The sequence below is a fragment of the Ovis aries genome, chromosome 11, assembly GCF_016772045.2.
Source record: "Ovis aries strain OAR_USU_Benz2616 breed Rambouillet chromosome 11, ARS-UI_Ramb_v3.0, whole genome shotgun sequence".
Taxonomy (NCBI): domain Eukaryota; kingdom Metazoa; phylum Chordata; class Mammalia; order Artiodactyla; family Bovidae; genus Ovis; species Ovis aries.
The window spans coordinates 61,839,276-61,866,688 of NC_056064.1; the positions used below are offsets into that span (position 1 = coordinate 61,839,276).

The following is a 27,413-nucleotide window of genomic DNA, read 5'->3' on the forward strand; positions in this document are numbered from 1 at the left end:
TTTTTTAAGATTAAAAACACTTTTTTTTCCACGTGGGTCATTTGTAAAGTCTTTGTTTGTTTAAAATGTTGCCTCTGTTTCGTGTTTTGGTCTTTTGGCTGCTCAGCATGTGGGATCTTATTTCCCTGACGAGGGAAGACCCCCACACACCCCTCCCTGCAGTGGAAGGGGAAATCACAACCTCTGGACCACCAGGGAAGTCCCCTGCTTACCCTTTAAAACCCTGGGTGCTAGGCTTTTTGTGATCAAAATCACAAGAGGAGCTTGGGAAGCCTTACCCTGAAGAGAGAGGTGCAGGGGCTTTTGCTGTAAGTGATGCGAAATGAAGAGCTCAGCGAACCACAAAGGGGACGGGAGGGAGCAGAAGCTCACAGGCTGGGCTCAGGAGGGGCAGCTGGGGGTGTGGGTTCTGAGAGGCTGCTGAGCACGGGGGTTCAGGGTGAATGTATCGGGGAGAAGAGGGGACTGAGAAGTCCGGGTGGGGGTCATGAGTTGGATTTTGATTCAGGTCCATTGAGGGACAAGAGAAACAAGACAGTCTTTCAGCTTACTTCTTCTGCCTGTTGGACAGCACGTCTCTAAAGATTCCGCTCCTCTCTCCTCCAGGGAGATGTCAGCATGGATCTGAGCTCCCAGAGGGCGGAGCATGCCTGTTTCCTTTTGTACAGATTCCTGGGTCTCCTGAAGGGCCGGCCACACAGCTTGAGCCCTGGAGAGCTTTGGGGTTGGAAGAACCTTTTTTTTTTTTTTTTTTTTTTAATGTGAACCACTTTTAAAGTCTTTATTGAATTTGTTACAACATCACTTCTGCTTTAGTTTTGGTTTTTGTGCACGAGGCCTGCAGGATTTCAGGGCCGCCTGCACCCCTGTGTTGGAAGGTGACATCCAAGCCCCTGGACCACCAGCGGAGCCCCTTGCTCGGAACTAAGCTGACTCTCATGCCTCGGGCACAGAGTGGTCCTAGCCCCCAGGGAAGGCAGCTGAATGCCCTGTGAAAGGCCTGCTCATTCTTGCCCTAGTCTCCCAGTTTGCCTGTTTTTGTTTTAGAGGACTTAGCTATTTAGCTTTAAACGTGCTGACAGTTCTGTCTAATACAGGATTGATTTGAATAAACTGTGTGTGCTGTCGCTTCAGTCATGTCCGACTTTTTGTGACCCTACAGACTGCAGCCTGCCAGGCTCTTCTCTCTGCAGGGCTCTCCGAGACAGATCACCCCACCCTGCGTTTGTTTGAGACTTCAGGACTTACTGCACATCAGCTGGTTTTGTTGATATTTATATACATTTATATTATGTGTCATCTGGCTAAATTTCTAAGGAAATCCTAGGGTAGTTGCGAGTATCTCCATTTTTAGATGCAGAGAGACTTGGAGAAGCTAATTTACCCCAATGACACAAATCAATCAGTGTTGAAGCTTGGATTCCAACACAGGTTTTCTGATCCTCTGTCTGGTTTGTGTCATGTCTGCTGTAGGAAAACTGGGAGAAAGTGGAGGAAAAATGCTTTGTGGAGGAGGCAGAAATCCTGGACACCTAGAAGTGTCCCCGGGCAGTCCACTCAGGAATTCAGCTTCTAGCACTGGACCGGGGCTGCAGAAGAGCTGAGGGTCACTGGCTGGAAACACTTCTCAAACATTCCACATCCAAATCAGTACTGTCTCTACTCCACGCAACAACAAAAAAATTCTGGCAGAAAACTTTTTGTGTTAAAAGTAATAAATACCTTCTTTTGGTGACATTAGAAATGTGACTTTCAATGCCCTTTCAAAACATGAGTCCTGGGCAGAAGACTTCTCTTCCTGATCAGAAGAGTGTTTATAACCCAGCCACCCAGAGAGAGTGACTTAAATGAACATTTGCCATGTATGTCCCTGTATACACCTGTGTGTACACGCAAAAGCTTATTTAGAGGGTGCACACGGGGTGCCCCAGTATTCACCTGTGTGTACACAAACAAGCATATTTAGAGCATACAGACGTGGTGCCCCGTGTACATCTGTGTGTACACGCACAAGCATGTGTGGAGCATACGGACGTGGCTCTGCATGTGCGCTCGGTCACTTCGTCATGCCTGACTCTTGCAAGCCCATGCGCTGTGGCAGGCACTGTGCACTGCGGCCCACCAGGCCCCTCTGTGCGTGGAATTCTCCAGGCAAGAATCCTGGAGCGGGTTCCCATTTCCTAGTCCAGGGGCTCTTCCTGTCTCAGGGGTAGAGCCACACCTCCTGCACTGGCATGCGGGTTCTCTACCACTGAGCCGCCCGGGAAGCCCAGATGTGGGCGCCCAGACATCCAGGACCGGCATCTCTGAGCACTGTTCCACATCCTGCTCCCTTCACTCACCAGGGAGCCACGGATGCCTTAAGACGCAGCATATTCACTCAGGGCTTGATGATAGTTTTCTTTGATGCTTTCCAAGAGTCTGGTCCAGGCAGCACCTCTGCAAAGAGTGTCAAGCTTACTCCTCAGAGTCAGGGATCACAGAGGAGGGTTCTCACAAACCCCACATTCAGTCTAGCGTCCCTGCTCTCCCGCGCCTTCCCCAGGAAAACAGCAGACTCTAAACTCATCACTACCACCACGTCTCACTGACACTCCCCCTGCACCGGGCTCTCTCTTTCTGGAAACCCTTCCCTTTTAGTGGCCCCATGGACACCCTGCCAGGTGGGCTGCAGGGGCTGAATCCGAATCTGGTCTCTGTACCGGCCACGGAATTAAATCTCAGAGACAGAGCCTGGGGTGATGCAGGGCAGTTTCATCGCTTTGCCAGGCAGAGGGTGCCACAGTGGCCTCGTGCCCTCAGAAATGGTGTAAGACCTGGAAGGGGCGGGGGGGGAGCTTTATAGTAACGGCTCACAGAGGGCGCGATCAGCCTGCAGGCATCCTTCTGATGGACTGGTGCTGGGGTGACCAGGAGTCGGAACCATTGTTGCAGAGACAGAGTAAAAAGAGGAAGCAGCTTTCACTTTCCCGATCCTGAGAGCAAAGAAGATAAAGAGAAGACATAGATAAAGAGGCCTGAACACTCCTAGTTGTTTTTTTTTTTTACTTTAACTGCTAACTCTGCATGTCTGTATCTAGCTTTACTTTTCTGCATCCCCAGTGTTTATCCTTACAACACCCGTCCCCTTGTAGCTGCACATCAGAAAGAAGGCCACAGAGCCGCCGGACAGCCAGACCCAACTATCGGGCTACTGATGCCGGCCTGTGAAACAACGCAACATGAAGACATCAAGAGCCAAACACCTTTACTCCTACAGCTGGGCGCCTAAGCCCTTCTGGTCCCCATTTCTTGGTTACAGGAAAGAGGCTTCATTCAGCCCGAATGACCTTCCCTGAGCTCCAACAGGTAAGTTCAAATAGATGCTGACTAGGGAAGGGAGGGGAGAAGCTAGCTACTGCAAGCCCTATTTTCATGGAAGCCCCTGGGCTCCTCATGGGGGGCACAGTTCTTGAGCCACGAGCCTACCGTGTTGCCCTCTCTGCAGCTGAGGATTGAAGCCACCTTTCTATTTCCTCCAAACTTTGTCTCCATATTTTTTCATTCAGCTTTGGTGGGCAGAGAAAGCCAAGATTTGGGCCAGCAACACCATCAACCTTCTGGTTCTAACCGGTCTGGGATCTAAGTGCTTGCAGGTAGCATACGGATAACTTCTCCCACCTGGTGGGGGTTTCCGCACCTTCAAACCAGCTCAAAGATAGTGTTCTGGGTAACCCTTGAGGGTGGGGGGGACAGAGACCCTGCCCCACAGCTGCTCTGCTTCTCTAGGCTTCCTCCCTTGTTTCTACACCCCCTCCCTTCCCTGCTGCTGCTGCTAAGTCGCTTTAGTCGTGTCCAACTCTGTGCGACCCCATAGACGGCAGCCCATGAGGCTCCCTCGTCCCTGGGACTCTCCAGGCAAGAACACTGGAGTGGGTTGCCATTTCCTTCTCCCTTCCCTTCCCTAATCAGCATTTATTTGAACTTACCTGTTGGAGCTCAGGGAAGGTCATTCGGGCTGAATGAAGCCTCTTTCCTGTAACCAAGAAATGGGGACCAGAAGGGCCTAGGCGCCCAGGAGCCCCGCAGGGCCCGGCTGGGTTTCAGGGCCTTGTGTGGCCCGCCCCTGCTCCTTGCTGGGGTGGCGCTGCACAGCTCAAGGACCCGCCCCCCGCAGGTGCATCCCGAAGCCGCCCCGCAACTGAGCTCAGCTGTAGGCAACTGATCACGTGCGCTGTCATCACTCAAGTAACTTCAGTTTGTTCTCTCCCTACTCACAGGGACCAACAGTAATAATGGAGGCAAGAAAGCAAAACTACAGCCCGAAAGAAATGAGAGACTGTCTCTGGTCTCTCCACCCCCGAGAGCGGGCTCCCCTCCCTGCAAGGCCGTTTCGGTTCTTCTCTCGCCTCCCGCTCCCTCTGCTCAGACATCACTCTCACCTACTGCCCCTCCTCCAAGCTCTCCCATCTCTTTCTTCCACCTTTACCTCAGAACTTCAGGGAAACAGAAAGAAGCTTGTCTTCATACAAGGGGTGATGGCCTGTCTTAGATCCAGGTGGTTTTGAGGCAAGAATTTGTGTTTCTTTCTACCATCAATTACAAGTCCCGTGATTTTCCCATGTAACTTACAAGCATTAAGCAATACACGACCGTGCTTGAGACGGTAATAGTGTTTTTCGGAGAGCTTGTTCTATTTTCCTACGTTCCCTGCTTTTCATTCCTTCCCTTGCATCTTCTTTTTTTTGCTTCCTTGAACTGGCGTGCACGCTGCTTCACTTCAGTCGCGTTCGACTCTGCGATCCCATGGACTGTAGCCCGCCAGGATCCTGTCCCTGAGATTCTCCTGGCAAAAACACGAGCGGGTTGCCATGCCCCCCTCCAGGGGGATCTTCCTGACCCAGGGATGGAACCTGCGCCTCTTGTGTCTCCTGCACTGGCAGGAGTTCTTGACCACTAGTCCCACCCGGGAAGCCCCGCCCCCTTCCACTCGGGCCCCGCCAAAAGTGGAGAAGTTTCTGACCAGACTAGCCGGCAGGTGCAATGTTCTTAAGCTCCAAGAACATTGGTCGGAAACATTGTGAGTGAGCGCTGGAAGTACACGCCCTTTAAGGGCGGGTCAATCGCTTACCCCTGTCAAAACAAAAGACATTCCTACCAACAGGCGTTCAACTGAGCAATCTTAAAAGAAATGGAACCCTACTTGGCCTGTGTACCATAAGACAGCATAGATCTTAGGAAAGGTTTCTTCCTTCCTTCCATCTCTAGTTCTTTTCCTATCTTCTTGAAGAATTCCACATATTCCTTTCCATACATGCGTTAATTTCTGATCTGAGCGAATCTGACAACGAAATAAAACAATAATGAAACGTTTCCCTCATGTATTTTAGCATCCTCGGGGCAGAGCTAACGAGTATTCAGCAAGTGACTAGTCGGTCCGGCCCCACGCGCGTGCTTCGCCGGGCCGTGCCAGCCACGCTTTCACGGGGCAGTTTCACTCGGCAGTTTGCAAACGAACTGGCTGCGCTCGGCACCTGCCGGTGGTCATCAGCCTTAGGCTGCAAAACCGTGTCTAAATGGAGGCTCTGGGCTGGTAAAGTCAAGAAGACCTGATCACCCACGCTGTAAGCGTGGTACCCAACGGGTAACGGGGTGAACAGCCAGGACAGGTCCTCCAGCCGTCCCGAGACATCAGACGCGTGTACCCGGCGCGGGGCCGCCCGGCTCCGGGGCCGCAGGCGGCACAGCGTGCCGGCCCCGAGGGGCTGAGCCTCCGAGCGGCGCGGGCGTCGGTCCCGGGACGGCGCTGGGTCCTGGAAGGGGGCGCGGCCGGGGGCCGGCCCGGGACGCGGGGCTGCGCCTGGGGCGGGAGGAGCGGAGCGCGGGAGGGAGGAGCCCGGCAAACCCGGGGGAACGGGAGAGGGCGCTTCCCGGGCGGCTCGGGGGCCGCGGGGCCGCCGGCTCCCTCCGCGCGCGCCCCCGCCCTCCCGTGCGTCCCCGCCCCCTGCGCGCGCCCGCGCCGGCCCTCCCGCGCGCGCCCCCGCCCTCCCGTGCGTCCCCGCCCCCTGCGCGCGCCCGCGCCGGCCCTCCCGCGCGCCCCCGCCCCGCCCGCCGGGCCGCGCTCGGGCATGCGCGGTGGGCGGGCCGCCCCCGCCGCCCGACTAGGAAGCGCGAGCGCCGGCGCCGCCGTCAGAGCCGAGCGGCCCCAGCGAGCTCGCGGCTCCGCTCCGCTCCGCGCCCGCCCGGCTCCCGGCCGCCCGCGCCCCCCGCGGCCGGAGGCGGCGAGGGACCATGGCTGACGTCTTCCCGGCCGCCGAGCCGGCGGCGCCGCAGGACGTGGCCAACCGCTTCGCGCGCAAAGGGGCGCTGAGGCAGAAGAACGTGCACGAGGTGAAGAACCACCGCTTCATCGCGCGCTTCTTCAAGCAGCCCACCTTCTGCAGCCACTGCACCGACTTCATCTGGTGGGTGCGCGCCGGCCCTGCAGCGCCCGCGCCCGGCGGGGCCCCGCGCGGCGCCGCCGCCTCCCCGGGCCGGAGGCTCGGAGCGCGGCCCCCGAGGCTGCCCGGGCCCCGCCGCGCGCGCCGGCCTCGCCCCGCGCCGGGCCCGCGAGCCGGGGGGAGCGGCGGCAAACTGTTGAGGCGGGCGCGGGGAGGGCGGCGGCCGGCCGGCCGGCGGGGCGGGCGCGCGGGCGGCCTCTGCAGCGGACCCGGGCCTGCCCGGGGCTGCCGGCGGGCTGCGGCCGCCGAGCCCAGGTAACTTGCAGGCAGCGGGGGCCCCCGGGCCGCGCTTTCCGCGCCGCGGCTGCCGGACAGGCTGCAGGGCCTCCGATCCCGCCAAGCCGGAGGGGATCGCGCGTGTGCTTGTTTCCTGGGGAGACGCTGATGACTTTGACTGACTTTCGAAAGGTTGTGACCCCTCTCCTCCCGTTGTTTTAAGAAAGCTAAACTAGGGCAGTTCAGATGCCTCACTCGGAGAAGCACTCGCTTTTTTCCTCTTACGTTGCCAGACAACCTCCACGCATTCTGTCACTTGCTGCTGTGTGCAGGAAGCCCCCGGCCCCCCAAGTCGGAGCCGGCTGGGCCTGCTTCAGTCCCCTCCGCCGGGGGGAGCGGCGCCGGGCAGCTAACTGCCCAGCCGCTGTGTGGCTCCTGGATCTTGCGGGGCTCTTGGGAGAACGAACGCTGCTTGAATGCATCACACGGGGAAACCGTCTCCAAGGGCGAGTCCCGCAAACGTGCTAATTAATAGGTACTTAACTTCTCCCTTAAGCTCTATCTGAACCCGTCACACCTGGGGGAATCTTTAAGGGAAAGCCCCACAGATGTGCTCATAAGGTGCTTAACGTCTTCGCTTCTTTTTAGAAATCCGCTCCAAAGCACACTTAGGTAAAAAGCACAGCCACCTCTCCGAATTATTTCCGAGGTATAGTCAGCGCCTGAAGCGGTTGAGCTCCTAGGCCAATGTAGACAAGACTGCTTAAGGTCAGTTCTTGGAGCCTCAAGGCAGAGAGATTGTATTTAGTTAAGGGAAGGTCTTCGGCCTCACGTGTCAGCTGTGAAATTCCATTAAAACAGAACAGACTGCCGATTACTTTTGCAGGACGAGGGTGAGGTAGGAAAGAGGCTTGCAATCTATACATCCAGGCTTGCTGAAGACTTCCCGCTGCCATTTGTTGGCCCCTGTGAACTGATGTGGCCACCAGGCATAGCACGAAGTGGAAATGAAGACCTTGTCCTCTTCTTCCCCATAGTCAATACTCTTCTCCACTTGGCTGCAGAGCAACCCCTCGGAAGTTCCAGGAAAATACTCCCCAGCACGGTCTAGCCGTGGTTTTAATTTTTCAATTTTCTTCTCTTCTCTGCTTCCCTGGTTTACAACTCAAATATTAAAGCACTGGTATTTTAAAACTGTTTGCATTTAAATTTTTTGGGGGGGTGGGGAGTGACTAAGTTAATTATAAAGATATGTGAAGTGCTTTGTAAATTTAAAATGCTATGTAAAGCAAGAGATTATGACTCATAACCTTCTGAGAATTTTAATGTAGTTCATCCTAGTTGAAATGGTGTTTGCAATTTAATGTCCATGTCGGAGTTCTCTGCTTAGAGAGTAAATTCTCTAAAGTAATTTACAAGAGCAATATAGCTTCTGAATGTGCTTGAATGCTGTTGGTTCACAGTAAAATAAGATCATCATCTCACATGCAAACGATAGGGATGACACTGTAAAATCTGGCTCCTTTAAGCCAAAATTTAGTGTTAAGAGTGATGCTATGTGGTGATCTCTAGGTAGATAATACTTCATAACAAATGAGGAAGCCACTTGTTTGTTTTTGGGGTGAAAAGATTTTCAGTTGGTCTTTAGGGACCAAATTCAGCCATCTTTGTGGATTTGGTTTTTTAACCATAAACTTCTTCTTGTTGCTTGAATATTGTAGCCAACAACTTTATAGTCATGTTCTTAAATTAAGTACTGATAAAATGTTAGAAAAAACAAAAACAAAAGCCTGGCAAGAACCTTGAATATGTTGAAATGAGTTCAGTGAGACTTTGGAGGCCAGATCTTTTCAAAGTTGACTTGACTACACTCTGAGCTGTTTAGGCATGTTTTCCTGTCAAATCATTGGGTTTCATGTGCAAATCTTTACCTTTGTAGAATGCTTTGTCATATAACTGGCTTAAGATGTGGTGTCAACAGAAAATAAGAAATTTTTCTTGTTTGTTTTTCAGGGGGTTTGGGAAACAAGGCTTCCAGTGCCAAGGTAAGCTGCCATGTTGGATTTTATTTTCAAGTACAACAAGAAGTAAGCATTCCAGACAAGAACAGTGTTTCCAGTCATCTTTTATTTGATAAAAAAGCAAAAACACATTTAGATGTTTTCAAAATGTGAGGGCTGTAAACTTGGGCCTGGGGGAAGAACACCATTTGGTATTTTCTGGTACTCTGCGTATAGACCTGCCTTTTTCTTCAGGGGAATAAAACCTTCCTGTAACTTTTTTTTTTTTTTTTTTTTGCCGAGAACGTTCTTGTCAGAAACTGCTGCCTCTGTGTGGGTGTTCAGAAAAAATGGAGTCGCTTTGTGTTTGTGTGGCTCTTCTTCCTGTTCTGGCTCATCTTCTACCTAGGAACTGGGCTGGACTTCTCACTGTGGGCCATACAGCACCCTAGTAAGATGCCTGGGGGTTCCGGTGACGGATTGTCAGCCAGAATCAAGTCTGCATGTTTTAAAGGCTGCTGCATGGGGCACGTCTCTCCCTCACGTCCGTGTTGTGACAGCATCTGACACTCTTGGCTGCATCCACAGGAACGCATTTCCTCTCTGAAGGTGCATTTATCTCACACACTCCAAACGCCCAGCTTTTCATACCCTCTGTTGAAACTTTTTTTTTTTGAATGCTTTATTGCTCGTGAAGGCATCCTAGGTCATTAGCTCGCCTCACTGTCTATATTGTGTTTACTTAGTCCTGGTTACATTTCCCATCTGGGCTTCGGTTTATTAGGGCAAGTGGAAAGTACATTCTAGCCTGGAAAATATTATCCTAACGCTGTTTAATATTAAGCGCATTAGAGATACGCAGGGTGTACTCTTTATGACTTTAACATTGTGCTAGGAAGCTGGTCACGTTTCAAAACCTTCCACGCGCTGGAGAATGTGTTTCTTATATACGTTTTCTGCACATTTTTAGCTGCAGCTGGTTTATGGCATTGCCCATCAGCATTCCACTTTCCTTCACACTGTGCTTAACACCCCTGTTGAGTAAACTTATTTGGAGAGTCGCATGGAGTAATCCAGAGAGTCCTTTGGAAAAGAATGAGCGTGTGTCTCAGAGACAGAAGGAAATGCGACTCTTTCCGGTTCTCAGAGTTGTGGATCTGAGCTTCAGAGACAGCATTTGCAGTCTTTGAACATGGAGTTTAAGGATGCAACCTTGTGACTCTGGGCTAATGTGATTTCTTTCTCTTGTCATTTTTGGTAATGTACTTGGGCGGAGACCTATGGAAACTCATAAGGAAAAGTCTTTTCTAAATGTCCTAACTAATGCGCAAGAGGAAGTGGGTGTATGTCATTTAAAAAATGATCATTTTCTACAAAGAATCCAGGTTGACCCTTTTCAGACCTGCAGGTTTTGTTGTTGAAATTGGAGAGCTGGTGTGTTGACCACGGCAGGACCCACGTGGGTTCCCGGGAGCGTCGGTGGAGCTTTTAGTGGATTAGCAGGTCACTGGCCTCATGTCAGCATCGCCCCCTTTCACCTCAGTTATAATAGAAGCGATGCTCGTAGATTGTACACACACTGTATAAAAATGAAATTGTATCCTTGTTTTCTTTCCCCTCAGGCGTAACTTCAGACATCCATGCATTCACTAAATTACACATACTTTTTAAAAAGGTCTGAATTTTCAATCACTCTGATGCATTTTTCCAGCAGCAGGCAGCGGATGTGGGGAGATGCTTCTCTCTCAGAACGCCAGTTCTGCCTGATGTAGCTGCATATGTGGAGCATCAAACTGACTCACTTGTCCCTACTGAGGGACGTTTTAATTGTTTCTAAGTTCTTAGCAAATGAGGCTGTCAGTATCCTTGGGCTCTAGTATAGGCATGTCTGCAATAGATACTTAGAAGTGTGTGGATACATTTTAAACTTTAATAAGCACAGCTAAGTTGCTCTCCAGAAAGGTTCCAATTTGTATTTCTGTATCAATGTGAGAGTACCACTTTCTCTTCACTCTTAACCAGTGTTGGATAATACAAATAAATCCTCTGCCTTTTTGCTCTGATACATGAAAGGGGCTTCTTTCAAGTTTCATCTCCTGTGTGAGGTTAAGCACTTTTCCCAACACATTTTAGCCATTTTTTATCTGTCCTGTGAACTTCCTTAACATTTGAAATTGAGGATTTACAAACCAAATTACAGGAGTGAAGGTGTGATATTCTGTTTTTTTTTTTTTTGACTGGGCCACTGAGCTTGCAAGATCTGAGTTCCCTGACCGAGGACGGACCCTGTGCCCCCTGCAGTGTGGAAGCTGGGACTCCCAGGGAAGCCCCTGTGCTTGTCTTTGCTTTGAAGAGTTAGACCGGGTCCCTTTAATGAGCTACCCTATTGTATCTACACGTTAATTCACAAAAGCCGTTTCCAATATAAGTGTATCTGCAGTGAGCTAACTGCTTGTTACAACTGTCACGTGTCATCTGTATTTGACTCTGGCAGGCCTATACTAACCTGTTATCTTATTGTTGGTTGTAACTCAGATAATATTAGCTCGGGACAGTGGTGTTTTTCAGGTTTTAATTTTAATTTATTTTTAATTGGAGGGTAATTGCTTTGCCGTGTTGGCTTGGCTTCTGCCATGCGTATGCACGCCTCCCGGAACCTCCTTCCCACCTCATCCCGCCCCTGGGTTGTCACTGTTGTTTAATTGCCCAGTGGTTGCCCAGCGTTTTCCTATTTTGGTGCTCGCCACACTCTCTTTTTAAAAACGTTTTTTTGGCCACACCTCGAAGCTTGCGGGATCTTAGCTCCCTGACCAGGGGTCAGCCCTGTGCCCCTGCAGTGGAAGCATGGAACCCTGACCGGTGGGCCGCCAGGGACGTTTCTGTTGCCTCAGTCTTAACATTTGGTCATTTCAGAGTATGTTTACGTTTTCTCTCAGTGTTCCCTAAGTTAACTTCCTGTTGTCTCAGTTTGACAGACTCGTTCTTATTCAGAAGACGGACTGTTCTCGTCCGTGCCTGGCAGCACACGCCCTGGGGATGGCAGCTGGAGTCTGGGGCTGGCTTGGCACTCCTTCCCGTCGCTGAAGGAGGGGCAGTGTCTCTAGCTGCTGGTATGCAGCCTCTTGCTTTGCTCAGTAGGTGACATATTTGCAGCCAGGTTGGCTTCAGCTTGAGAGGGGCAGGCACTCCAAATGAGTCGTGTTCATGGAGTAAGATAGCCTGCAAAGCACGCGCCATCTTCCTAGTGAATGTTAAGTAAGAATTGGAAAATGAAAGAAATAAGTGAGTTTTAATCCTCCAATACTTTGGCCACCTCATGTGAAGAGTTGACTCATTGGAAAAGACTCTGATGCTGGGAGGGATTGGGGGCAGGAGGAGAAGGGGACGACCGAGGATGAGATGGCTGGATGGCATCACGGACCCGATGGACGTGAGTCTGAGTGAACTCCGGGAGTTGGTGATGGACAGGGAGGCCTGGCGTGCTGCGATTCATGGGGTCGCAAAGAGTCGGACACGACTGAGCGACTGAACTGAAGTCCTTACAGCTGGATTTGTTACTGGAGAAGGAGATGGCAGCCCACTCCAGCATTCTTGCCCCGGAAGGCCCATGGACGGAGAATCCTGGCAGGCTACAGTCCGTGGGGCCGCAAAGAGCTGGACGCCACTGAGTGCGAACACGCCGTCTGAAAAGCGTGCTTTGTGTGGATGTTCCTGCTTCTTTCCTTGCCCCAGGATATTAACGGAGCAGGGACTTTCTGCAGGCCTGCGGGGTCATGCCCACTTTTCCTTGCTGGACTCTGCTGTCCTTCCCTCGTGGTGCCGGGGGGAACCCTGAACACGTGTCCCCACACGTGACACAGGAGGCTCCCCTGCTGAGGGTGTGCTGCCTGACGTGGTGGCGCCAGGGCCTGGAGCACGGAGGGGCCGTGGTAGATCTGGAAGCCCCAGGACCTTCTGAAGGTTCTCAGAGGCGAAGACAAGTGTGCGCCTTTGTAGATCCGAGACGGCAGCACTCGAACTTGCCTGTTTTGTTTGTTCAGCTTACTGCTCTGTAGGTTGGCTCAATCTGTTCAGTGCTCATTTCACGTCTGTGCGGCTAGCGGAGAGCTGGTCCTTGCCTGCTTTTTTCAGAAAAACAAGGACGACAAGGACGCTTGTCTGGCCCTGGCCGTTCCGAAGCTTGAAGCCTGGAAGGACTGTCCCCGGCTGGGTGCCGGTCCTGCCCGGCCTGCGTCCCCTAGCAGTGTCCGGGGCGGGGCCGCAGATGCGCTTGCTCTGGGGCCGGGGAGCCCCAGCGGGTATCTCCTGCTTGCTCTGCTGAAAGCGGGAAGGAGCCAGCCCCACCTTTCTTTGCCTCCGTCCGAGTCAGGGAGACCTGACTCGGGCCCTAACTGCAGTGACAGAAGCTACTTCGCAAACCTGCGTAGTCGGCCTGTCACATCTGGTTAGCCTGCCTCTCCTGTCTTCCCTGCTCTTTCCATCCCTTCCCTCCTGGCGAATGCCGCAAGGTAAGCTGTCCTGTCACCCAGGCTCTCTGAATACGCCATAGAGTGCGTGCTAAGTCACTTCAGTCATGTTCAACTCAGCAGCCCGCCAGGCTCCTCTGTCCATGGGATTCTCCAGGCAAGAATACTGGGCTGGGTTGCCGTTTCTCCTCCAGGGGGCCTTCCCCACCCGACCCAGGGATCCAGCCTGTGTCTCTTGATCTCCTGCATTGGCAGGTGGGCTCTTTACCACTGGCACCACCTGAGAAGCCCACGCTCCAGAATGGCATCAGAATGAGTCCCTGCGGACGAGCAGGGTGTGTGGGGTCATCCTCAGGGACTTCATTCACTTTCTAGGGCCTGCGATAGGGCTCTGAGTCAGTGTGCAATCTTGAGCCACTTCCTGCTATGAGCACACCAAATACTGAACTTGACCTGTGACCCTGTGGAGCTCTGTGTTTTTCCATCGAGGGTTGAAAGTCAGCTTTCCCTATACCTTTCCTGATGACATTCCTCCTTAAAGGCCTGTCTCTGGATCGATATCTCAGCTCACCTGAACAGGATGGTGTCTGATCAATACCCTCTGAGAGTGAAAGGTAATGTTTTGAATGAAGGGAAAATAAAAATGGTTCCCCTTTTAGCTGTAGGAGCTGAGGAATTCCAGAAAACCAGGTCTCTCTAAGGGAGGGTGACCTTTAACAGAGAGGGGGCTTGAGTTGGCAACTCTTTAGAAAACGAGGTCTAGTCATGCCCACACGGGCCTCAGAGTTCCGAGAGCCACGTGGCGTGGTCAGCCGTGCTGGCAGGGGCTGGGGGCTGAGACCCAGGTGGGGCTGTACCACGAGGCTGACCTCCTCTGACAGTCCCTGTCCTTCCCACGTGCTGGCTTGACTGCCCCTAGACTCTCAGACAGACCACTGATTTTCAAAGTGAAAGCCAGGATTTTCCATTTCAAAACAGGTCAGCCTCTCTGGACCCCCGCCCGCCTTCTCATCTCGTTTGTTGTTGTTTAGTTGCTAAGCTGTGTCCGGTTCACTGTGACCCCATAAACTGCGGCCCCACCAGGCGCCTCTGTCCATGGGATTTTCCAGGCAAGAATACCGGAGTGGGTTGCCATTTCCTCCTCCAGGAGATCTTCCTGGCCCAGGGGTGGAACCTGCATCTCCTGCATTGTCAGGCGGATTCTTTACCGCTGAGCCACCAGGGAGGCCCTCCCGATTAGCAGCTGTGTGAACTATAGATGAACTCTTGGTTATCTGAGTTCCAAAAAGACCAGTCCGAGTAAGAGCGAGTCTAATTTGAAACTCTGGAGGTTTTGCACTGAGGTCAGACTAAAGCCTTAATTCAGCTTCAAAGATGGAATTGCCTGTAACCCCCAAGATGCAGGAAAGCGTGACTGAGGTGGGCAGTTGGAAGGGTTAACAGTTTTTACTTGTTAGAAGCAGAGACACAGGGAAAAAACTGGTGTTGGGGATTCCCGTTTGGTGCAAACTGATTATGAAGTGATTTTTGGTTAATGGCTTTCTGAATCGCAGCTCCTCTTCTCAGTATATTAAGTGAAAGTGCTTGTCTTCACACCGCACCCCCAAGCCGCTGCTGAGGCATGTGGAGTGGTTTCTGCTCCTCCTCGGCAGTAGAAACCTCAAATGTTTATTTGACACGTCCGTTTCCTTTAATGTGACTTACTATCCTGAGTGTCTCACTCTCCTGGATGACTCTCAAATTTAAGTTTTCAGGCGCATTAATGCTTAGCACAGTCATGTCTTTTTTTCCCCCCTCCAGAGTGTCTTTTCAAAGTAGCAGTCATTGCCTGCAGAGCTTCCCCGTCGGTGTGAGCCCGGCTCCTCGCCAGGACGTGGCGTCTCCTCAGTCTTTGCTTTCTCAGGCTCACCTAAGGCTGCTCTTCTTCCTCCCGGCACCCGAGATAAGTGCTTGAGATGTACTTTCCAGGAAGTGTTTTCTCTTGATTCCTCTCCTCTCCCTGCCTGAATTGGCCCAGATGGTGCTCCTCACCTGCGAGTCTTCCCCTGAAGTGCCTCCCAGGCCTTTCCACCCTCCTGCCGTGGGACCCTCCTCTTGGAGCGCGGCTTGTCTGTTTCCTCTGTCCACCTCGAGGGCAAAGACTGAGTCTGCCTTGCCTGTCTCCAGTGTTTAATGCGGTGCCTGGCACTCAGAGGACACGATGTAAATATTTGCTGAGTGTGAGATTATATAAATATTAAACGGTATGAAGGGTCAGGGTGACTTCTGCCTGCCTGCTATTTTTTAAAGTCTAGTTTATAATCTAGAGTCACGTCAGCTGGGAGGAGATCCTGAGATGGCTGAAGCTAAGTGTCGTTGTTCACTTGCTCGGTTGTGTCCGACGCTGTGCGACCCCACGTGAGTGGCAGCTCTCCAGGCTTCCCTGCCCTACACTCTCTCCTGGAGTTTGCTGAGACTCGTGCCCATTGAGCTGGTGATGCCATCCAACCATCTCATCCTCTGTCGTCCCCTTCTCCTCCTGCCCTCCATCTTCCCCTGCACCAGGGTCTTTTCCAGTGAGTCAGCTCTTTGCATCAGGTGGCCAAGGGACTGGAGCTTCAGCGTCAGTCCTTCAGTGACTATTCAGGGTTGGTTTCCTATGGATTAACTGGTTTGATCTTGCAGTCCAGGGGATTCTCGAGTCTTCTCCAACACCACAGTTCAACAGCATGCATTCTTTGGTGGTTACCCTTCTTTATGGTCCAGCTCTCACATCCATACATGACTGCTGGAAAAACCATAGCTTTGACTAGATGGAGCTTTGTTGGCAAAGTGATGTCTCTGCTTTTTAATACGCTGTGTAGGCTTGTCATAGCTAAGAGTGCTTAATCAAAGTAGAGAATGGAGAGTTCCAGTTTGTCCCTGTAAGTTCTGTGTAAGGTTAAACCTGCTGAATTTAGAGCGATAGGAAGAAACCACGCAGTGCGCCTGCCTTCTGCCTGAGAAGTGTCCAGGCGTCCGGGAATCTCCCGCACAAGCTAAGCAAGAGCCTCTGGTGGGCTGCAGCTGTGTCCAGCCTCGGGTGCAGGGCGAGACGCTCAGCCAGCACCGGTGTGTGTCTGGCAGTCACTGAGATGGTCCTTTGCTTGGGGATTGCTTGTAGGCAAAGCCAGATTGTCATGTTCCAGAGGGAGCAGGCGCTCGGCATGACGCTGGTGGTTTTAAACTTCTTGTGCCTGGAAGGATTCTGTGCCCTCGCACGAGGCAGGGTGGGTGGTGGTGTGGGCACCAGGGGAGCTGCTGTCACCGAGTCATGAACCCTCAGCAGGCGTCAGTCAGTCAAAAGATAAACTCGAGTTAAATGCAGCCGCTTGCCGGACATTCACAAGCTCTTGTCTTAGATCCGTTTGTTCAAAAGCCCCCCGTAAGCACAGGGTGTGATCATTTTGAAGTGAGTCCTGATGAATCTGCTGGGCGGGTGGTGGGGTGGAGCTCGGGTGTAGACTCTAACAGCTCTGCAGAGAACATTTTTCAGGGCCAAGCGGAAACTTTTTGGTGCCTACAGAGCCTGAATTTATGTGAGGGGAGGAAAGAATGACGCCGTGAAGGGAAACACTGAGACACGCCTGGGTGACATAGAATTAAGACCTGACTGTCCTCCTCTGTCTGTCAGAATTTCCACGAGAAACCCTTCATTTCGAGTCCCTTCCCACCCAGCAAACCTCCTGTTAGACTCTGACCTGAGGCATGAACCTTTCAGGTTGGCTTGGCCCTAGCAGTCAGATCCGGTTGAAATTACTACAGCTGCATTAAAAGAAACCCTCTATTACATTATGCAAAGGGGAAAATGGTTTCTGGAAATAATTTCTACCAGGGATGGAACAGAGGGGAATGATGTGATAAATTGTCAGCGCAAGTTAGGAATCATTTAAGACCGAGTTCAGCGAGTGGGGTTGCATGAGGGCAGTTCATCTTGGACGGCTTCAGTTCTGTTTCTCCCCTTCTGCCTACACATCTCTAGTTCTGGCATTTTGGGAAATACAAGATTATTTATTATCTGGGGTAAGTAGGTAGGTAAGAGATAAGGGTGGAAGCACAGGACCTGAAGATGTACTATAAATAAGTTTAGATCCAACTTGTGTAAGAAATGGGATAAGAGAAAGAGCTGATCAACAGCTGAATTCTGAGCGAAGTTTTATTCTAGAGATCTGATGCCTATGCGCCAACTCTCCTGTCGGTGAAACTGACTCTTGGAGAGATGCATCTAGTCTCTCACCCAGCGCTTCTGAAAAGGCCAGGCGCTGTACCCACTGTACAGAAGAGGCCCGGGATTGCCGTGGAAATTCTGACAGACACAGGAGGACGGTTGCTGACTTGCCTGAAGTCACCTAGTTGGAAGTGGTGGGGCTGGACTCATGCCGGGCAGTGCGCGTTTGGACCCCGTGCTGTCGACCCAGTGACCCGCTGCCCTCAGGTTCCCCCTGCTCTGTCAGACCTCAGTTACAGCCCTCACTGGACAGTGGAGGTGTGGGAGGATGTGTCTTTATTTGTCGTTGTTGAGTTGCTAAGTCTTGTCTGACTCTTTGCAACCCCGTGGGCTGCAGCACGCCAGCCTTTCCTGTCCTTCAGTATGTCCTGGAGTTTGCTCAGATTCATGTCCAGTCAATCAGTGATGCTGTCGAGCCATCTCATCCTCTGTTGCCCCCTTCTTTTGCCTTCGGTCAGTCCTTCCTAGCGTCAGGGTCTTTTCCAATGAGTCAGCATCTCTCTTCCCGCCTGGCAAACAGGCTCATCAGTACCATTTTTCTAGATTCCATATATATGCATTAATATACTATATTTGTTTTTCTTTTCTGAGCCGGGTACTGTTGATAACAGTTGGAAGTGCAGGGTTTTACAGCCTTGAGATTAGGACTGGAGGCAATACACTGAGTTATAATAGACTTATACACGTTAATAAGGGAAATAATAAATAAAACATTCATAATCTATAAAACCTGTAGCACTTTATGTTTTAAAGACTGCATCCCGATATGTTCAGCCATTGTTCCTGTTCGCAATCAGGAGCTACTACTTCCTTCTCCATGGTGCTAAACTCTGAGAAAGAATTATAACCTTAAGCAGAATCCTTGGGAAAGGACGGTAAAGGGGTGCTTCAGGGCACCCTGATGAGAATGTAAGGTGGGCTTTCTGCCCGATTTCAGATTTGCAAAGTAGGGACTCACAGGAGACTGCTGCTGCGATGGCACGTGCTCGGCTTGTGCCCCCGCTGCCCGGGGAGCTGGCGTCCCTGCCCGCGTCCACAGGGCTGGGTGCTGGGCAAAGGCTGAGGCCTCCCCACCGTCGTCTGGCCTGGAGAGCAGGCTGACGGAGTAAACGTCTGTTTTACTGCAGAAAGTCCTCAGTGCCTGAAGCTGGACCGTAAGTAGCCAGTCCATTTTTTTCATGTTTTCACTCGATTTTCCTTCTGTCACGGTTTTAAGTAAAGCATGATTTGTGTTGCTGTTTGTTGTCATTGGAATAAAACGCATTGGTTCAGGAAAGCTACGCTCATGGTTGTAAAGGTTTTCCTTAGTTTGCTTGGATTTGTTTTGAAGTTAAATGAGCTTCAGTGTTTTCCTCCTCTTGTTGAATTAACGCCTGCAACTATATGTACGGCCTTAAAAGGTGGAAATGGGAGATGGTTCCCTTTTAAAACTTTGAAACTTGCAGCTTGATTCTTGACTATTTACAGTGTAGGAAGTAGTTTAAATCATACTTTTTGTTCTCAAAGATGCTTAATGCAGTTATAATCATGAGAAGTCACATATGAATGTTTAACATTAAGAGGCAGGCTTCCCAGGTGGCACTAGTTGTGAAGAATCAGCTTCTCAATGAGGGAGAGTCAAGAGGTCCAACCCTGGGTTGGGAACATCCCCTGGAAGCAAGAATGGCAGCCCACTCCAGTGTTCTTGCCTGGAGAACCCCAGGGACGGGGGAGCCTGGTGGGCTTCCGTCTGTGGGATCGCACAGAGTCGGACACGACTGAAGCGACTTAGCAGCAGCAGCAGCCGGTTTAGAGTGTTGTGATAGTCGACAGTTTCAGGTGGACAGCGAGGGATCTTAGCCGTAGTATACGTGTGTCCATTCTCCCCCAGGCGCCCCTCCCCTCCAGGCTGCAGTGTAACAGTGAGCAGGGTCCCCTGTGCGGGACAGAAGGTCCTTGTTGGTCATCCATGTAAAATACAGCAGGTCATGCACCTAATTCTGAAATCTTCTGAGGAAACCTAACTCTTTTCCCATGCTGGTCACTAAGTGACTAAAATGTCTAACGTCGCCTTTGATCCCTAAAGTGATTTTTGTTGCTTTAGTTTGACGTTAGTTTCTGCAGATTAGTTTCTGAGCGACTTATTACCATGGGGGCCTCTATCGCTCTTCTGCTGTATGCTCTAATTTCCGGACGACAGTTCAGAAGCAGGCAGGACTGATACTTATTCTCTAGGCCCAAGGTCAAGTTTGGCTCAGGGGCTGATATTTTCCCTTTGTTCGTCTGTGCCACCAAGCATCACAGCACCCGATGGCTGAGTGGAGTCTGTGCTCATGTGATGCCAATTAACTTGCAAAATCACATTTTATGAAGACTGTTAGTTGGGCAGGAGCTGGAGCAGCTCACGTTTGAGACTTCTGTGGTCGTCTAAAATGAATAATGCCATGGAGTAATTGTGATAAACAGCAGAGGTACTGGAGATCAGAGGCCGACTCACTGGGCGAGGTTCTGGGCTTACTGGATTCAGTTAATAGGATGGTGAGAGGTGTAACACACTCTTCATGATCAAGGAAAGCATAAACTCAGGATTCATGACATTAACTTTTGAGCAGGGTGCTTGGGTAACTCGCTTAATGGTGGAGGACAAACTCAAGTCCCAAGTTTTATCCCAAATTCTGAAAATGCATCAACTTCTAGCTTTTGTTTTCCTGGGTGTCCCTGTCGTGTCAGGCTTTATTTGAAGTTCTGTATACTTTGTCTGAAACTATGTGGAGACTTAGAATTTAAAAAAAAAAAAAATTGCAGTAGATTTGTATCAGATGGGCAAGATTTTAGTCACTAAGAAGGTGGATAGCACTCCTAACCATTAGATTTAATATTATGTATCTGTAATTAAAAACAGGCTTCTGTTTAAATGTAGGTTAATCATCTGACTATGCCAAAGCCTTTGACCGTGGGGATCACAATAAACTGTGAAAAATTCTGAAAGAGATGGGAATACCAGACCACCTGACCTGACTCTCGAGAAACCTGTATGCAGGTCAGGAAGCAACAGTTAGAACTGGACATGGAACAACAGACTGGTTGCAAATAGGAAAAGGAGTACGTCAAGGCTGTATATTGTCACCCTGCTTATTTAACTTCTATGCAGAGTACATCATGAGAAACGCTGGGCTGGATGAAGCACAAGCTGGAATCAAGATTGCCGGGAGAAATATCAATCACCTCAGATATGCAGATGACACCACCCTTATGGCAGAAAGTGAAGAGGAGCTAAAAAGCCTCTGGATGAAAGTGAAAGAGGAGAGTGAAAAAGTTGGCTTAAAGCTCAACGTTCAGAAAACGAAGATCATGGCATCCGATCCCATCACTTCATGGGAAATAGATGGGGAAACAGTGGAAACAGTATCAGACTTTATTTTTGGGGACCTCCAAAATCACTGCAGATGGTGATTGCAGCCATGAAATTAAAAGACACTTACTCCTTGGAAGGAAAATTATGACCAACCTAGATAGCGTATTGAAAAGCAGAGACATTACTTTGCCAACAAAGGTCCGTCTAGTCAAGGCTATGGTTTTTTGAGTAGTCATGTATAGATGTGAGAGTTGGACTGTGAAGAAAGCTGAGCACCAAAGAATTGATGGTTTTGAACTGTGGTGTTGGAGAAGACTCTTGAGGGTCCCTTGGACTGCAAGGAGATCCACCCAGTCCATTCTAAAGGAGATCAGTCCTGGGTGTTCTTTGGAAGGAATGATGCTAAAGCTGAAACTCCAGTACTTTGGCCACCTCATGGGAAGAGTTGACTCATTGGAAAAGACTCTGATGCTGGGAGGGATTGGGGGCAGGAGGAGAAGGGGACAACCCAGGATGAGATGGCTGGATGGCATCACCGACTTGATGGACGTGAGTTTGAGTGAACTCCAGGAGATGGTGATGGACAGGGAGGCCTGGCGTGCTGCGATTCATGGGGTTGCAAAGAGTCAGACACGACTGAGCGACTGAACTGAACTAATCATCTGAGTCTATGTGCGTTTATATCCTGATCTTGACCTCCTCGGTGAATTCTGTAGTTGTACGACCAAGAAGAGCCTTGGTCTTGGAATTCAAAGTGGGGAGGGATTGTGGAGGCTGTGTGACTGAGGTCCCTCAACTTAACAGTGGTGGAACCGGCTGCGAGCATGTCACGCTGTGTGTAAACCCAGCCACAGACTGGCCTCCATGCCCAGCTCGTGCAGTGGTGGTGTGCCCACGGCCGCTTCCTGCTAGCTCATGAACCTTTGTACTCTGTGTCCTCTGCAGTCTGAAACCTTAAGTTCTACGACCAGCGAGTCCCGGTGCTCGTCCAGGAATCTCTGTTAAAGCAGGAGGAAATCTGGAAGTGGAGCCAGCGCTGGATTCCTTTGGGCATTGTGCTCTGAAGCCTGGGAGCTTTATTGAGTGAAGATTGTAATTTATCTTTCATAATTTAGGTTGCTAGTCTGGTAATAACGTAAGGACCTAGAGTAGGAAATGGCATTCCGCTCCAGTGCTCTTGCCTGGAGAATCCCATGGACAGAGGAGCCTGGCGGGCTGCAGTCCATGGGGCAGCAGAGAGTCCGACAGAGCTGAGCATACGCGCGATAACAAAGGCCTGTTTAAAGCATCGAGAATGCAGAAGGCGCCGTATTGAGTGAGAGTTCACAGGCAGGGAAAACTGCTCTACTTGAAATCACACATTGTTTGACTTTTGTCTTTGTAACTTTAGCTGGTGCTTTGGAAGCAGGCTGCACCCCGAGCTGCTTAGCCTACCCTTGGTGGTGGTGGTGGTTCACTTGTTCAGTCGTGTCCAACTCCTGCGACACCGTGGACTGCAGCACGCCAGGCCACCCTGTCCTTCACTGTCTCCTGAGAGTTGCTCACACTCATGTCCATCGAGTCAGGGGTGCCATCCAACCGTCGCTCCCCCTGCCTCCCCTTCTCCTGCCCTCAGCTTTTAATCTGACATCGAGATGTTACAGCAGAGCTGACTTCACACTTAAAGTCTGCATGCAGAAATGCAGCAGCATTAATCTGTGAGTGTGCAGATTCCAGTGGCCCCCCGAGCAAGAAGGGGGGCTGACTGTAGCCATGAAGTTTGTTATCTAGTGGTTTTGTTTTCTGTAGTACGAGTAACTCCGTTGTTAGAATTGAAATCATTTCCCAACAGTGGTACAAATATAGACGTCAGATATTGGTTTCAGTGTTGACTTGAGGTTCTTATTTTTTTATTTCTTTTAAAAAAGAATCATTTATTTGGCTCTGAGGGTCTTTCAGTTGCAGCATGTAGGATCTGTTTCCCTGACCAGGGGTGGGTCCCGGGCCCCCTGCCCTGGGAGCATGGAGTCTTGTCTCCTGGACACCAGGGGAGTCCTGGCTTGAGGTTCTGATCTTAGAAACACATAAATTCAGAACATACACAGCGTGATGGAGCGGAAACGAGGCACGGGCCTTATGCATAGCCTTCTCAGTCTTTTCTAAATCCAGATACAGCATAAGTCTTGTAAATGCTCCATGGAAAATTTTCTTTATGTCCTAGATTTCTAAGTTGCTTTAAAAATGAGCCAAAAATGTTGGTTTCTCCCCCCACCCCCCAGCCTGGTCAGTTTCCCTATCATAGGCTCAGACATCTTTCTTGCTCCAAGAGTCTTTGAACTGGATTTAAAGTTAGGAAATCCTAAGTACATTATCACTGCTGATCTTATATATATATGAATAATTTTGAAGATCTGCTAGGACTTACGAGTGGGAAATTTCTAGGCCATCTTTTTTATCCATTGTGCCTGCTGTTAGATGGGAGTTGTTGCCTGCTTTGAATAATAGCCTTCCTTTTCAAGTTCAGTTCACTTTTCTGAGAAAGTCTGTGACTCTATGGTGGGGCGGTGAGTGTGGACAGTCAGTTCTGCAAGAGTTTCGTCCTTAAGTGACCGCTTGTGTGACTTTCAGATCCGTCACAGCTGCGCACCTTTCCTGGTTCTGCCGCGGGGTTGTCCACAGCCCCTGTAGTTTGACCTTGAACATTTCAAGTAACTGGAGATGGCCTTACGTCTCTCTTAATCTACAGCTTCCTCTTTCGTCCACGTTTCCTTATCTGGGAGCGTCCTTGGGCTTCGAGCCCCGTAGACCTTACTTCACCCTCAAGTGACTGAACTACACTTGGCTCTAATTGGAGTTTTTTTCATCCAGATCCTTAAATCTTTGGAAGAAACGGTTTTCTTTCAAACTTTTGAACTAATGCTAGACACTGGAAAGTTGATAAATGGTAGAGGGAGTATCACTATCTGTCTCGCTTCCCCCAATATTCAGTTCAGTTCAGCTGCTCAGTCGTGTCCGACTCTTTGCGACCCCATGGACTGTAGCACGCCAGGCTTCCCTGTCCATCACCAACTCCTGGAGCTTGCCCAAACTCCTCCAATATTAACATCTCACATAACCGTAGTAGGATTATGAGGAACAGGAAATTCACATTGGTACAATATTAACTGTAGATCTTATTTGAATTTTCACCAGTTTTCCCCCTAATGGCCTCTTTCTGTTGTAAGGCCCTGTATAGCAGTGGTCCCCATCCTTGGCACCAGGGGCCAGTTTCCCGGAAGCCAGTTTTCCATGGACGGGAGTTGGGGGTGGTTTCAGGATGACTCAGGTGCATCACGGTTACTGTGTGCATCCTCTCCGTTGTTGTTACGTCAGCTCCACCTCAGGTCAGCAGGCATTAGAGCCTGCTGTGTAGGAACCCACAGGCGTCTAAGTTTTAGCCTCAGAGGTCTATCACTTTTTGCTCAGCTTGTGTGGGCATGTTGTGTCTGGTCACGCATCGGTGCAGCCAGACGTCTTCCTTGATAACAAATCGACCGCTCCTTTTTATAACTCTTGGTCGCACTGGGGCAGGAACGAGCTGGGTGGGGTCTGCTCGTGGTCACTGTGGCCGCTAAGTGCTTGTCACTGGGTTCCTATAGTTCTTTTTTGCCAGGAACCTTACCTATAAGCAGAAGCGTAGGAATGAAGCCCCTGGAGGCCAAGGGTCTCCTGCGTCTGCACGGATATTTCTGGGGAGATGCACTAGGAATTCAGCTTGATCTGGAAAGCCAGCTTGTCCTCTGGGCTGTCACCCAGTGCTTTGTGTGACGCTGGGAATGCTCTGTAATCAGCGTCGTCTTGTTGTGTCATCGTCAGCAATGTCTGCTTGTCGGGCCCTGGAAATGTGGAACCGAATTGTTTGTTGCAATTTATTTTTAAAGTTGAATGTTGTTGTTCAGTCGCTAAGTCTTGTCTGACTCTTTGTGACCCCATGGACTGCAGCACGCCAGGCTTCCCTGTCCTTCACCATCTCCATGAGTTTGCTCAAACTCATGTCCACTGAGTCAGGGATGCCGTCCAGCCGTCTCATCTTCTGTTTGCCCCGTTCTCCTCCTGCTCTCAGTCTCTCCCAGCATCAGGGTCTTTTCCAGTGAGCTGGCTCTTTGCATCAGGTGGCCAAAGTATTGGAGCTTCAGCATCCTTGCAGTGAATATTCAGAGTTGATTTCCTTCAGGATGGACTGGTTTGATCTCCTCGCTGTTAGTGGCTATGGTAGCAGAGTTCAGCTTTAAAGAATCCTGAGGGAGTAAATCAGATCATACCCTTTTAAGCCTTTCATTGTAGAATAAGATGCGGATGTATTAAGCCCCACGGAAAATGCGTGGTCTAGGGGAGCGCCATACAACCTGAGTTGCTGCAGCCACCCCCTGGGTCAAGCGGATGAGCTCGCTAGGCCTCCCCTTGCCTCGTTTCTTTCCCCAAAGGAACTACCGCGGTGACTTTCAGATCATCACTTCTGTGCATTTCTTTCAGTTTTGCTGCGTGGCTGCCCACGGACACCGCAGTCTCATCTTGCACACTTAAAATAACTGGGAATGTCCTTGTGTCTCTTTTAAGCTTGCCCTTTCATACCCCTTTCACTATCTGGGGCGTCCCTGGGCTTTGGGACCTTCAGACTTCCCCACGGTCGGAATCCTGTTCACTGCATGCCCATAGCGCACCGCGTGCGTCTGTGCTTTCTGCAAACTGGCACCTGCATCCAGAGGTTCTGTTGGGTTTGAGTTCAGTTTGGGCCTATAGTTTCAGATGCCTTTTTAAGGTCACATGCGTGTTACTCACACATATCAATGTGGAAAGACCTCAAATGAGGACTTTCTATCGAAGTATCCAAAGCTGAGAAGTGAACGTACGCCAGCTGAGCTCGTGGAGTTTTGTGCGGTGTGGTGCACGGCTGGACACGGGGACTGTGTGCTGCTTGTGGGAAGCTGGCTGTCGGGGCTTTCTCTTGAGTGTATGGTGCTCCTTACACCTCTGTGCAAATTCTAGTTTTACCCAGTACTTCTGTGGGCAAGAGGTGTGTGTGTGTGTGTGTGTGTGTGTGTGTGTGTGTGTGTGTGTGTGTGTGTGTGTGTGTGTGTGTGTGTGTGTGTCTGTCTGTGGGTGGTGGAAATGATTACTAATTGAATGGTTATATAGTCGTTTTCTTATCTAAACCTCCCCCACACAACTATATACATGGTCTGCTTGTTCCCGATCTCAGTATCCAACACAAGGTCAAAATTGGGTTTTATAGTTATTTTTGTGCACGGGAGCATGTGGGGGCACAGAGAATAAGCCTGTGAGAAGCGAATGCGGTGTCTTCCTCTTTGGAGAAGACTGTCAGCTCCCAGGTCTGCTGTGGACAGACCCGCGTACAAGCTGCTGATATGGACGAGGGTTTTCCTGAGAGTGAACAGATGCTCTGAGTCTTATCAGGGAGTTTATAGTATAACCAGATAATATGACTTACACACAGAGCACTAAAGAGTATATGAAAAGTCAGCATGTATGAGTTATAGTGTAAAAATTAAGAGCCCTTCCTGTGATAAATGAGCTCTAGACTGGAGGTTACGTAACCCTGGTTTAGATGTTGACTCATTGGAAAAGACTCTGATGCTGGGAGGGATTGGGGGCAGGAGGAGAAGGGGACGACCGAGGATGAGATGGCTGGATGGCATCACTGACTCGATGGACGTGAGTCTGAGTGAACTCCAGGAGTTGGTGATGGACAGGGAGGCCTGGCGTGCTGTGATTCATGGGGTCGCAAAGAGTCGGACACGACTGAGCGACTGAACTGAACTTGCAGTTGAGGCCAGGGGCTTCCCTAGTGGCTCAGAATCTGCCTGCAATGCAGGAGACCTGGGTTCAGTCCCTGGGTCAGGAAGATCCCCTGGAGGAGGGCATGGCAACCCACTCCAGTGTTCTTGCCTGGAGAATCCCATGGACAGAGGAGCCTGGTGGCCTACAGTCCGTGTGGTCCCAAAGAGTCAGACATGGCTGAGCGACGGGCCCTTTTCTCTAACTGCGCTGGGGGCGTTGGATTCTGTTGAGGGGCAGCAAGCATGCGGCATTCCTGCCAGCTGCTGTCAGATGATACTGGTCTCTCTCGAGGCCCTCTTTCAGCATTAGGACCCTCAGCCCAGGCTCCGAGCGGCTGTGCAGTGGTGACTGGAGTGGACGGGGGGCCCAGCCCCGTGCCAGGCTGCCTGCCTCCTGGCGTCCTGCCAGCAGTGGGCCTGCTGTGGCACCGCCTCCAGCCCAGTGTTTGTATGTCCTCTCCTTTAATTATTCCCTGGAAGCACAGCATCTTGGAAAAATAATCTACAGTGCTGCATTTTTTTCTAAAAATATTATCATTGAAGTGCTGAAAGTTTCACGCAAAAGAAACCACTGGGTTGGTGGGGACTGGCCTTCAGCCAGGAATCGAGTTGATTTAGGATTGAAAAGAAAGATCTCCTGATACTCCCTTGAGGTTTTTCTTGACTGGCAGCATGTAAAACGTTAATTTCCTGGCTTCTGTTGGGTCCGAGTGATTTTCTATTTTTTATTTTTTGCCTGTCTAGCTTGTGTGGATGCCTCACAGGTGGAACCTGGCATTTGAGTTGTGTTTTGCTTTGTGGCATTTTACAGAGTTCTGTGACCCAAACAGTGACTCTGGAGCCCCTTTCTAATCTG

The 27,413-nt window shown here is 50.6% G+C and overlaps 1 protein-coding gene and 1 long non-coding RNA gene across 3 annotated transcripts in view; one reads left to right on the top strand and one right to left on the bottom strand.

The window, feature by feature from the left end:
• Positions 1-36: 36 nt before the first annotated feature.
• LOC121820717 (uncharacterized) lies at positions 37-4,137 on the bottom strand. The gene is made up of 3 exons (XR_006061410.2): positions 3,969-4,137; positions 2,857-2,975; positions 37-2,439 (listed from the first exon to the last, which is right to left on the bottom strand). It is a non-coding gene; the product is annotated as an uncharacterized LOC121820717 (long non-coding RNA).
• A 2,030-nt stretch (positions 4,138-6,167) lies between these two features.
• The window catches only part of PRKCA (protein kinase C alpha), a 288,858-nt gene continuing 267,612 nt past the window's right edge, over positions 6,168-27,413 (top strand). For both annotated transcript variants that reach the window (XM_060395901.1, XM_060395902.1), the window contains exons 1-2: positions 6,168-6,443; positions 8,709-8,740. In XM_060395901.1, the coding sequence (XP_060251884.1) occupies positions 6,271-6,443; positions 8,709-8,740 (205 nt within the window). In that variant the 5' untranslated portion in view covers positions 6,168-6,270. The remainder of the gene's footprint in view (positions 6,444-8,708; positions 8,741-27,413) is intronic.